Genomic DNA, 12,273 nt, shown 5'->3' with positions numbered 1-12,273 from the left:
CTGGAAAACATCAATAAAGCCGTGGTTGGCCAGGTGGCCAAGCAGCTAATGGAAGGCGGACTGTTGGAAGCCCTGAAAGGACAATATCAGCCAGCGCGTACCGAACAGTACGCGCCAGTGGCACCGCTACCGCGGAAGCTAGACGACTTACGTAACCAAATCCAGAATCGCAACCAGGACCAAACTGGCCCCCAGAGTCGAAGCCAGTCAGAGGAGCGTCAGCACCAAACGCGTAGCTCACCTGGAAAACGGAGCGAGGTAGAGTCCAGCCTGGTTGTCGCCCAGTCCACCAAGCGACCAGAACGAAGTGTCAGCTCGGTGGCCAACAACATTAGCATCCAGATGCCAATGGAGACCGAGTCCGCACCGCCGTCATCGGACCTACCGGCCCGACAAGATGCAAGCGTCAGTGCCGCGGACTTCAACCCATATAAATATGCCGAGGACCAGGGCATCAATCTTCGGCCACTTTCCCATCGGGAGGTGACGGATTATATTATGGGCGCCATCCCATACCCCAGGGATCGATGGGCCCAAGTAGACGCTATGGTCCAGAACTTACAAACTTTCGTCACTCGGTCCGGCCTGGAAATGGAAATGCAACGAAAAGAATGGCCCCGCACTTTTAATAAGGAGGAACACATCGACAACCGCGAGGGCTACCCAATGGTCCGTGACAATACTCTATCGAGCATCACGGACGTAAACTTACTTGGACAGCCCATCACTAGACCGGACTGGAACGACTTGTGCCAATTGCACATCAAGAACGACCAGCTTGACTGCGTCAAGTACCTGGCCTAGTTCGTCCTACCGGACGCGAACGCCAGTTTCCTAATCGCAGCCGCCAGAGCCGCTACGGACATCCCGTGCAAGCCGGCCGATTACAAAGAGGCCCCACTCGGAACGTATGCTTATACGTACAACGGCATGTTATAAAGCATTTTTGCCGCCAGACTTGGTCACTTACGGTGCCACTGGGAACTTGAAGTTGCCTATTGGCAGGGGAAGATCATTCCTCGATTATTGACCCAAGTGGCCCTCCTTGGAAACCAGATCCATGAAATCGAAGCGGGTGTCAAAATCCAAAGCGCCCTCAGTGTTTTCAGGAGCCGCGCTAAAGACTACCGTTATCCACACCCATCGGACTTCGACGACGAAGCGAAAGCGTTCGTTAACCGAACGGCGGCGCGGAGACTTCCAACGAAGTTTTGCACTCAGCGATCCTCAACCGGATCGTCCGCACACGTCCAGACTCAGGCCGAGCATTCTGGCCCAGAAGTCCAGCCGACCAGCGCCTCCAGCCAACCACAGGACAACCTCACTGAACAAGAATTGGCGGACATGGAGAAAAGCTTCGTCGACCCACTCAACCCAGGGTTGGGCGACGGCGACCAAGCCGGACAGGGAGGGCAGGAATAAGCTAACGGCCATTCCTGCATGTCGGCCCTAGAAGTGGACCGGCATTAGCTGAAACCGGACTTGAATACCACCATGGGTACAATCCAACGGTTGTTACCCTCTCCCAACGAACGTGGCTTACGGCCATGTATCGTCTATCTCACCGGACCTTAATCCCTGGATCTCAACCGGATTCCCCGGATAGGCTCTGGCTTAGCGGCTGGGACCATGAATTTGGCTCGGCCATCCCAGACCATCTGACGGAGTCCACAAGACCGAACTTGGCGCACGGCCTAATTCACCGGCATGGAAGAGATTCAGCGCCCAGAAGGTGGCGACGGCCCGCATAGAAGTTGCGACAAGCCGTGGACAAGCCCTGGCCCATAGAAGTTGGACCAGGCCCGCTATGTGCCTAACGGACCACATGCGGCTCACGAGTTTAGCTGCCACACCAGGCAACTGGGACAAGTGAGTATGGGAGCCGCATAGAAGTTGTGGTACACCCATTTCGCATGCTACGTCCTACATCCTCGCCACGGACCGCCCAGAGGCCCATCCAAAAGATTCACTGCCCCGAGGCCAAATGAGGGTGCTCCTAGTCAGCAGACCGAGTCCTTTGTGGTAAACGCCTACCGGCGCCCACAACTTAATTTTTTGGAGTTTGGCCAGGCCAATCTGATGTTTTCGTCAGAAGCTACTTGATTTTGTTATGGCCACGGTCTCAGGGAATCCTATCTGACATGGTAGTTAACTCATGGCCCACGGCCAGTGAGACGGACTAGACTTAACAAGTCTGCAACTTTGGCCCGTCATACACTTTGGACCGTCGAAAAAACGACTAAGTCCTTTTGGCCCGCCATCAACTCTGGACCGTCGAAAAAACGACTAAGTTTTTTTGGCCCGTCCAATGACGTGGCCCATCGAAAAATGACTAAGTTTTTTGGCCCGTCCAACGATGTGCCTTATCAAAAAACGACTGAGTCCCCATCGGAGCGCCAAACCTGGCTACACAGGACTCTCACGTCCAACACCTGCCAGAGACAAGCCCCATCACAATCGAACCTAAAACCCTGCCCAAGGCATGTCAGAGACCGAGTTTGGACCGCCCCAATGGGTTTGGTCCATCACACCACTTCGGTCCTATGACTTAGAAATTTTTTCCATTGTGGCCCCCTTGGACTTAGAAGATTTTTGGACCTAGGCGCATGACCAAACTGGCATGCAAGGCAAAACCGGTCCAAGTTAGAGACCCCTGTGGGCCATCCAAACGGAATTGGTCCAAGCATACTATTTTGGTCACAGAAGCACCTCTCCTGTCCAGAGGCATCACTCTGGCATTATATGGACCGCCCAACCGGGCTTGGTTCACCATACTTGAACCATGAAGGGGACAACCTGTCCTTGCGAAAGCAACAGTGCCTTCCATACATCACTCCGCTGGAATTACTCCACTGGACTCCTGTGGACATCTCTGGGAACCGTCGCCCCGGATCTACAGGACCAGGCCAATCCTATCGGATAAAGCGAACCGTTGACTAGGACCCGTATAGACAAAAGCGGCCCTGTGGTATACCTAGTCGGAATAAGCCATTTTACGTCTAGTTTTTTTAACCACACCTAGTTTTTCTAGACTTTATTAACCAAAGAATTGATGTTTTCATTTAGCCATTTAACCAAAGGAATTGGCTTTGGGATCTCTAACTATGATCTCACTTTCTTTAATTCTCACTGGAATTGTGATCCTTTTTACTTGGATGTTTAACAATGAGCCTTATAAACTTTATTTTTGTACTTATTCGACCAACCAAGCCTTCAAAACCACACTGGAACCCCCTGCAACCAGAGTGCACTCCAGATTTCTGCACTGCACCGCGGGTCTGGAGGTAGCGACCCTACCGGGTTTAGAGACAAAGTGGCATTCGGCGCTACCGGGTATCGGATCCTGGCACCCTACCGGGTTGGCCAGGTTCAGAGTCGGGAAGGTGCTCGCAGGAGCTCCCACTCCCGCCCAGAGGCATGTCAGAGACCGCTCACTCGAGGCGGTCGACACCTCTCGTGGCTTGCTCTGTCGCCCGCCGGCACATGGCTGCGCCATTCGTGCCGCTATATTACGCTGCTCACTCAGCGTATACTTTGTCTACGCTGACCAATCAGCGCATTTCTGCACTCTTGGGGGCGTAGCCCAGCGCTTACGAGCGATTCTATGCTTTGCGGCATCAGCTGTTGCATACCTGTCTTAAAAACCCTGCAGCACTACGTCTACCTCGTACAACGTACACCACAGGGAAAAAGCTTAACTTTTATTTCATGACAGCTGCACTCCCGACAACTGTGCCGTCTCCACACAGTTGCTCCAACTTATATACCACATCAATATGCATACTCGCACAACAAGCTCATATCGCATACAGCCACAAAGCTATAAAAACACGCGCACCAATCTGACCACTGCACATCCGCTCCCGCAGGCCAGATTAGTCCTGCCTTCCTCTCATTCACACTTGACCATCGGTCACAAACACTCATGCATATAAATGCATAACACCATAAAGACATAAATGTCCCGCACAAATATGATCATAAATGATACAGCTCAGACTCTGCACAAACAAGACCATAAAGAATTAAAGATACATACAGCCATGCAGTCCACGCTATCCAGTGTCCATGGTCGTAAACCTCTACGATCGTAACACCTGCAGCACGCTGAATCATTATCACGATTCTGACGAGCTCGCTGGCAGCTACTTTCCACAGCTTAGACCGCATTGGTTTTCTGTGTTTGTTTGTGGTTGCTTTATTGTTATCAATAAAGGCATTTTGCCCCATTTTCCTTGCTCTGCTTCCGTGTCACATCTGACATAATAAACTCTTGTCATCATTCCCCGGTAGAAAATGGATGTTAAGTGAATAACCCGCTTGCTTGTCGTGACGTAAATAATATGCCCTAGTGGCAAATAATAACGCATGTCTTACCGCAAAATTTCCATTTTACCGTTTTTATTCAGATACACCGGTGCATTAATATACAGGCGTGCACGACACGGAATCTCCCACGACAAACATAAATTTGCTACCGAGCCTGGAGCCGGTACTCGTATAAAGGTCGCAGAATTATTGCCTGGTTTTCTTAGTAAGTGCCCGAATGCAAAAATGGGTAATTTTGTTCCGAAAATTCCAGACTAGTGTTCTATTCGTAATCTATGGCTGCATGTTGCATTAATTAAACAAAACACCATTAAATTTTCTCGACGAATTTTTCAGCCGAAAATAGCGGTGCTTCTTTGTTTACATACCAGATTACCGAGATTACATAGACCAATACAATGTCATACAGTGTCAATAATAGTATACCATGCGAACACATTTTGCATTTCATGGTCAATGTTGTCGCGGCGGTGTGCTGATTTAGCGGGGTTATTGTTACAAAATTATAGAGTTTCTGAGGATTCTAATGATACTAAGCATGAACTGATCCGAGTGCCAGGTGGTCGGGTATGCCCCTTGTTAAGAGAAACATCTGATATTTGACCGGCATTATGCTACACTTTTGACGTCAAAATTCTTCCTGAAGTGCTAGCACCACGAGTGATTTTTTCTGCTCTGTACAGGACACGCATTATTTATTTTCACACTGATGACATCTGACAACAAACTGCAAAATACTGTGCGCTTCAGTTGGCTGAAAAAATAATCAATACGGCAATGATCTACATCTGACGGGGGGAAAACGGCGCAGTATCCGCGGCACTTCTTGAATAATACAAATAATCCCGTCTTTGAGTGTAGACAATAATTCTTAAAATATTAAGACTCAGATTGGGCAAAGGTTAATGCGGAATGATGTTTTATTTAATAATGGAGATCATGTTCCGATCACGTCGGCTCTTCCTCGCCTATAGCCGGCTTAAAACTACCGGTTCGTTGACGCGGTTCGGATATGGTGTGTGTTGATTACAGCGGTTGGTACTTACGAGGGAGATACCCGAACACGTCCGCGTCAGATCAGCATCCGCTTGGTAACATTGGAATCATTAGAAATTCAGCTATTTTATTCGAAAGTCAAAACACCCCCAGATAAAGAATTCGAATTTAGGGATCTGTGAGAAACCAGCACAGATATGATGGCTGACATCCATCAAAACGTCAGCAGACGCCATACGCAATGCGCAGTTAAGCTACGCCATGCGCTACGGTTAGTCTAGCTTCAATCCGTAGATTTTGTATTGTTTTTTTGACAGCTGTCTCACCTAATTAGCCCTATCGCGCGCACCAGCATCCGCGGTTGCATTGATCTCTATGCAGCCAGTCGATGCTGTCGCGCGTAGTGAGACAAAAAGCTGCAATAGCTATCGAGATTACAATACTTTGCACTTCTCGCTGCACGACGGTTGCGTAAACACGAATCCGTACAATGGCGCGGTATAGCGTACTGTGGTCTTTGGCGCCTGATGACGTTTCGATGGAAGTCAGCCATCATATCTGTGTTGGTTTCTCGCAGATCCCTAAACTCGAGTTCTTTATCTGGGGGTGTTTTGACTGTCGAAAAAAATAGCTGAATTTCTAAGGATTCTAATGTTACCAAGTGTATGCTGATCTGACGCGGACGTGTTCGGGTATCTCCCTCGTTAACATAATCGCCAAGAGAGCTCGCTTGGCCTCTTGAGATAAATCTTGACTTCATCACCTGAGATTTTAATTAAATCAGACAATGCACGAGCACGGAACCTGCTCCAGTCCACACATCCTAATGAGAGTGACGCGATGCTATTGTAAGCGCCGTATTTGTACGTATACTTACATTTTGCGCTCCACTACCGGGTTGTTCTGAACCGGAAATGCCGTGTTCATCGGTTATAATTATCCTCTCTACATGCGAACAATTCGAAACAATCAGCTTTGTATAAACGAACACTTGTGACCTATATTAATCATTATATTTTTAAAACCATGGCCATGTAAAGTGACTGGTAACTAGATTTACTTACGTATGCAGAAAAAAAGGAGTTGAATCGCGAATACTAATAGATTTGCGATAAACTGAATTCCTAGTCGCAAATGAGGATTTTACGTCGGTCTGCACACAGATGCAGACTTAACACTATGTATGAAAAGAAGAAGACTAGTCTTCGCATAGGAATAGTGTTAACGTCTTGTTTTTGCTTTGTCTATGGAGATTTGTAACCAAAATATTACGCGCCTTTGATTCGCCCATTTTAGGGTAGTGGTTTAGTATTTTCCGGAGGGCAAAATCCTGCAGAGCGCAGTGAGTTATGCATACATAAAGATACTGTATACGTTATTCATACAAAGACTAAGTATATACGGCTTGTTTTTGAATGGTTAATACTTTTTAAGAGGGTAGTTTAGCATTGCTGGCAGTGTAACTGTGCAACCATCCACAGTTGGTTTAGTTACTTAAGTAAGCCGCTGACCGCTGGTTGCGTTCCACACTCCATCGAATGAAACGCTAGCTTTGTGTGTTATCGACTCATTCAATTTTGCTGAATCACCCAAGCATGGACTTTGTAAGGATATTAGCAGTTACATTTAACGCAAAAGCCAAAAACTTTTAGCTGTTTCTCTAATTTAGAATTTGTTTTTGCTGAGTGTTTTTAGAACATGCTGAATTTCTAATTTTAAATTTTCTAATTTAGAATTTGCCTTTTCATTTAAAACCGGTCAAGGAAAAAATTCTGATTGCCGGTTCCCGAGCACCATAAAAACTGAAGGCGGTGGCTGTGGAGTAAAACGTACAAAATCGATTTTGCATTCTAATCACATTACTCAAAATGAACTTAAACGTTTCATAAGCGTGATTCCGCATGTTTTGAAATTTCTTGGCAGCGACAAAAGTTGTCACAGAAAGCAGCATGAATTTTTGAAATTGGATTGTTTTAAACAATGACTGATCGAGCCACAAGAGTTGGAGTCATCTTGCAAATACGAGAAAAACAACCAGCCGTGAGAAACTGCATTAAACCGTCGCATGTTTGCGATTGCGTCAGTTACAGTGCACTTGTTAACGGGTTTTTTCAAAATATCAAATTTTTAATTTTGGTTCAATCCACACCAAAGGGGCTAATTTCAATATTTCAGGCAGGAAATGGGTGCTAAAATGAGCACATTCTCATTCTAGCAGCACGCTGCTGGAATGAAAATCTTCGAAAATTCGTAACTTTGTTATTTTCCGTGCTGAATTTTTTTATATGCGCTTAAGAAATTTAAAATAATATATACTATTAGGAAGAATAACTGATTTTCTGGTTTGATCTCAAGGTTTGGCACTCAGAGCATACGTGCTTAGCATAGCCGCCTATGAGAAATCTCGAATGAGTCTTCCATAGACAGGTACTTATGTTAGCAGCAAAGGCTCACAGTGAATAACCCGAAAACAACTGAGAATCAGTTTTTTTTGCCTAACGGTATGCGTTATTTTGTATTTTTTAAGCTTATGCAAAAGAATTTAACACTAAAATTTACAAAATTACGAATTTTTGAAGATTTTTATTCCAGCAGCGTGCTCTCTGGTCCGCCGCACGCTTACTTCAGCTACGTTGCTGCTAGACAGCTGGCAAAATTTTGCCAGCGGCCCAGCAGTATGGCAAACAAAATCAACAATAAATTTAAGAAATAAGAATGGACTGCTTTGTAAATAGTATGCTCTCGTCGTACATTGTATAGTACTTAACTACCCTCCAAAATTGTTGCAGAACAGGTGCGTGTCACAATTTGGTTACTGACTCCCGTACACTGTTCAGAAACAAGCCGTATAATTATAGACTATAGAAAGTCTCATGTATTCTCGATATATACCACGACCGACGGAACTATTTCCGCGAGGAAATGCCACGAAGTGTTTTTTAAAGGCATTGTAATTTAATAAATACAAATTACATTACCAATAGATATGCAATTTAGTTTCTAATTTAGTGATAATTAATTTCTACTAAAGTATTGATTTTCAATTATCGATATTCCCGTTCATATCAGTTAGTTTACCCCCAAAATAAATCGGAAGATCTTTTCATATTACCAGACCTACAGAAGTATTATTTTTACAGCGGACTTTCGATTTCTGCAATCACTCATGTTTTCTAAGTATTCACTCGTGTATGGGAACTTGTAACTGGTTGCATGCCAGAAATTTTTTAGTTTACTAAATTAGAAAAAGTACTGTTTATGCGTTGTACAGTTGTACTGTTTATGTTTATGCTTTGTTTTACGAAAAAAATGAAAAGCCCTGTTTTATGTTTATTTCCATAAAGCCAGGCACTTTTCGGAAGACGAGTCAGTTTGTTGTTGGCTGCGTTCAGCCGATCCGGAATTTTATGGAACACTCCATATGATCTAGTGCTTGAATGGTTATACTACGCAGTTCGATAGAAACTGCGTGGTTTTTAGCAGGCGCATGTAATAAAGTGGCTACTTCTTTAAGAGCCTCTTGAGATTAGTGGCAGCGGAAAAAATGTTCAGACAACACGCTCCAGTCATGAACAATTCATGCTGACGATGATTTCCGCTTCCGACAGCGCACTCACTGCAGTTTAACCTACCGGCAACTTGTATATGCCAGAAAAACCGCTACTGCACAGGGAAAAAGTGCATCTGACAATTGATATTTTTGTAAACTCATTCTAATGGTGTATTTCGAAACGTCAGGGGAGTATTGCATAATATCACATGCGAATGAAAAAGTGCATTTACCAAATAATACACAAAGTTTTTACATTTCCCACACAATCGGAAGCGCCGTAGCTAAGCAGCCTTTGTTCTACAGTTTTTTATTCCATATGTTTGCGCCTGGATAGTTGCAATAGTTGCTATATAGATATCAGCTATTTCAAAAGATTAAAATTAATACAGCTAATGGTTCCATGACTGCCAAAGCCACGGAACCGCCAAATTACAGTACGAGTACTGTACACCTATTTCCTAACATAATAAACTCAAAGCATTAATAAAAAAAACTACTCTCAACATTTAACAGAAACATAACATTTGTCGTGTGAAGAGACTCTGTACGGTTTAGTGTAAGAGACTAACCACTTCCCTGCCACGACTCAATCGGTAGAGCAAACTCTTAAATCAACTGTTACAGTAGAAAATGGAGGAAATTATCAGGAACACGAAGAATCTGGAATCCCTAAGCAATTGTGCTGGATACTCCTAACTTCCGGTCGTTACATATGCGGGTCGGACGCAGTACGAGCATACCGTGTTTACCACGCTATAATCCGATACAAATTACGAACGTCGATAATCACAGAAGATGCTTTACTCCGCTAACACACAATCATATGCACAACACAGGAAAGTTAAAAGCAAGTAGTCTCGAAATCTGAAATCCAAGACTGCTGTCGATATTAGAGGCGACATGAGAATTTATAGACTAGCAGAAGTAAACATCAAATACACCGCTAAGCCATAACTGAGTAACGAATCACAGAACTGATTAACTGATATCCGTGTTGCAGGTAAAGGCGGACAGTCAGTGGATGTACGGTGGAATCCTCGTACGTACTCCTCTCCACACGTCACCCCCACAAACGGTTTTTTGCTCCCGCAAACGTAAACAAATCCATCCAGTCCATCCCGCTGGATTGTGTAGCGCTCCATGCTCCATCCTGATCCCCTCTCTCATCCTGCACAATCCGCGCATGTCCATCCGATGCCCAATGACTGTACGCCTGATCCGGTTAATGTTAGTGTAGGATCCTTAGCGTCGACGGCATCCGGAAGTCCATGGGATTGGCGAGGTGGAGGTCCAGGATCTAAGGAGGCTAAGTTCTACTACTAACCACTACTGTGCCGTATAATTGTGGTGTTTGTGATATACTGACTGGCACAAAGCTTTATTTACACGTTTGAATGTACTGAGATGCGCTGTGATTATTGCTTCATATACGCAAGAAACAAAAATGATAACTTCCACTGCTTCTAATTATAGAGCCAAATTGGGTAAAAGTACAATAGCGAAAACGCGCAAATCTAGCATCCATCCAGTACTTACGGGATTTATACAGAATAAAACCTTAAGTGTAAAATCAACACAAAACTGCTCTTCCGTCACAGCAACTATTGCTTACGAGGATAGTTATGCAGGCTAATGATGGAGACAAACTTCGGCTGCACGTCTTCCTTGTCTTCGTCGACGTCCATTGGAATGACTGGGCGATACGGAATCTCTTCGGACGGAGCTCGAACCACAAGCTCAGCTACTGGCTCCTCGGGCTCTTCCTGCTGCTGCTCTCCAGGTTCAGACGACTCTTTCTCGTACTGCTCATACAATCCTTCGGACCATTTGTCGTATGCATCGACATCGAAGGTATCAGGAGCGGACCACGGCTCGTCAGGGTTCTTCTTAATCAACGTGCCCGACGAATTATTCATCAAATGCAACTTCACTGATCGAATCCATCGCTGCTTATCCTCGTCGTCCTCGATCACATCAAGAATCGAACCAACTTGTTCTTCAAGAGCATACTGTCGATCCCATTCCTCATTCTGACGACGAACTTCATCCATGTTTTCCGTCGCCTGAATATAGACCATTGAAGCAGCTAACATTTGCTCACATTCTGCCTTCGCTCGATCATACGCTTCTAATGCTTCAATGCCTAAACGTCTCGCTCGACCCGTAATAATACGACGCGGCATAATGAGAAGTATAAATGAAAACCTGAGGATACTGAAAAATGAAAAATAAAATATGAACAATCCGCACTGTGGAATAATACGGAACAAGAACTGAAAGTTCTGCACTTGTCGAATCTAACTATGCGTTGTATACGGTGTCTGTACAATATTACGGAAACTGCCATACGGAAGGAGTGTACACCGGAAATGCTGTAAATTCCAACTTTTATTCTTTTTATTTAAGAAATCATATCGCGTATTACCCATAAATAAATAGCAAATTTATTACCACGCGTTATTCTAGAATATTACAAGTTCTATTTAAAATTAATCCAATTAACATAGTTTGATTAACACTGGACAGTCGTCCCATCTCAACACTAACAAACAGTCCACCTGAATTCTACTAATTATTGTAAATTTAGACGGAAAATGGCTCGTCATCGATATAAAATTTACGCGGCTTGCTTTCCGAGGTACTGGATGTTGATCCCGAGGTGGACTCTTTCAGCGGAGATAGCTTCTGCTGATGGAAAGTAGCGTATCCTTTCACAATCGGTGGCGCTGAATGTGGCTCCACATGTTCGTGCTGAGCTTTGCGCTTCTGACCGACGATTTCTCCTCCAAACAACAATGGTGCAATTTTCGACCAGCGCTGGGCACTCACATTCTGACGGATGAAGGTTTTTGAGGCCAGACGATCTTTAGCCTGCACTGTATCCACGAGGTCCAACGCTTTACTGATTAGCTGGGCGGCGCGAACCATCTGATGATTAGGTTCATCCTTCTGTGCGTAAGAATATCCAAGTTCCGGTGCAGAAAACACTGAGGATGTCGACAGTGTTCGTTCCGACAATGGTGGCGAACCAAACTGCGTAGAGGCTAGAGATCCTCGTCGATAGGCATATCCGACAACGGGAATCTTACTGATAGATTCCAAGGACACTGCAGCACGAGCACTAGCTGCACGCTTCTCTTCAATATCCGCTGTATAACGTTGGAAAAAGGAGACAGATCGCTTGCGTTGGGCCATGTCACAATATCATACACACATGTACCAGCGCGAATAAAAATTAATCCGTATAATTTTAAAACTGTTGCTGCACTGACTGATATTCAACTCCGGTCGCGGAGTTGAAATTACTGCGAAATTAAAAGTTTACGAGTTCGAATGCGGATACGGCGTACCAGTGCATTGTATAGCACTGCTAGCTATGTGCGCGCTATGGAGTT

At 44.9% G+C, this 12,273-nt stretch overlaps 1 protein-coding gene across 1 annotated transcript; it reads right to left on the bottom strand.

Moving 5' to 3' along the window:
- Nucleotides 1–9,300: 9,300 nt before the first annotated feature.
- On the bottom strand, nt 9,301–11,189 carry LOC129588415 (uncharacterized). The gene is made up of 2 exons (XM_055482613.1): nt 10,491–11,189; nt 9,301–10,175 (listed from the first exon to the last, which is right to left on the bottom strand). The coding sequence occupies exons 1-2, from the start codon at nt 11,059–11,061 to the stop codon at nt 10,042–10,044; spliced, it is 705 nt and encodes a 234-aa protein (XP_055338588.1). The 5' UTR covers nt 11,062–11,189; the 3' UTR covers nt 9,301–10,041.
- Between the last annotated feature and the right edge of the window lie 1,084 nt (nt 11,190–12,273).

This window comes from Paramacrobiotus metropolitanus, unplaced genomic scaffold, assembly GCF_019649055.1.
Source record: "Paramacrobiotus metropolitanus isolate TYO unplaced genomic scaffold, Prichtersi_v1.0 Parri_scaffold0000029, whole genome shotgun sequence".
In the NCBI taxonomy this organism is placed as follows: domain Eukaryota; kingdom Metazoa; phylum Tardigrada; class Eutardigrada; order Parachela; family Macrobiotidae; genus Paramacrobiotus; species Paramacrobiotus metropolitanus.
The sequence above is the reverse complement of the archived record's forward strand: the minus strand, read 5'-3'. Positions and strand labels throughout refer to the sequence as shown.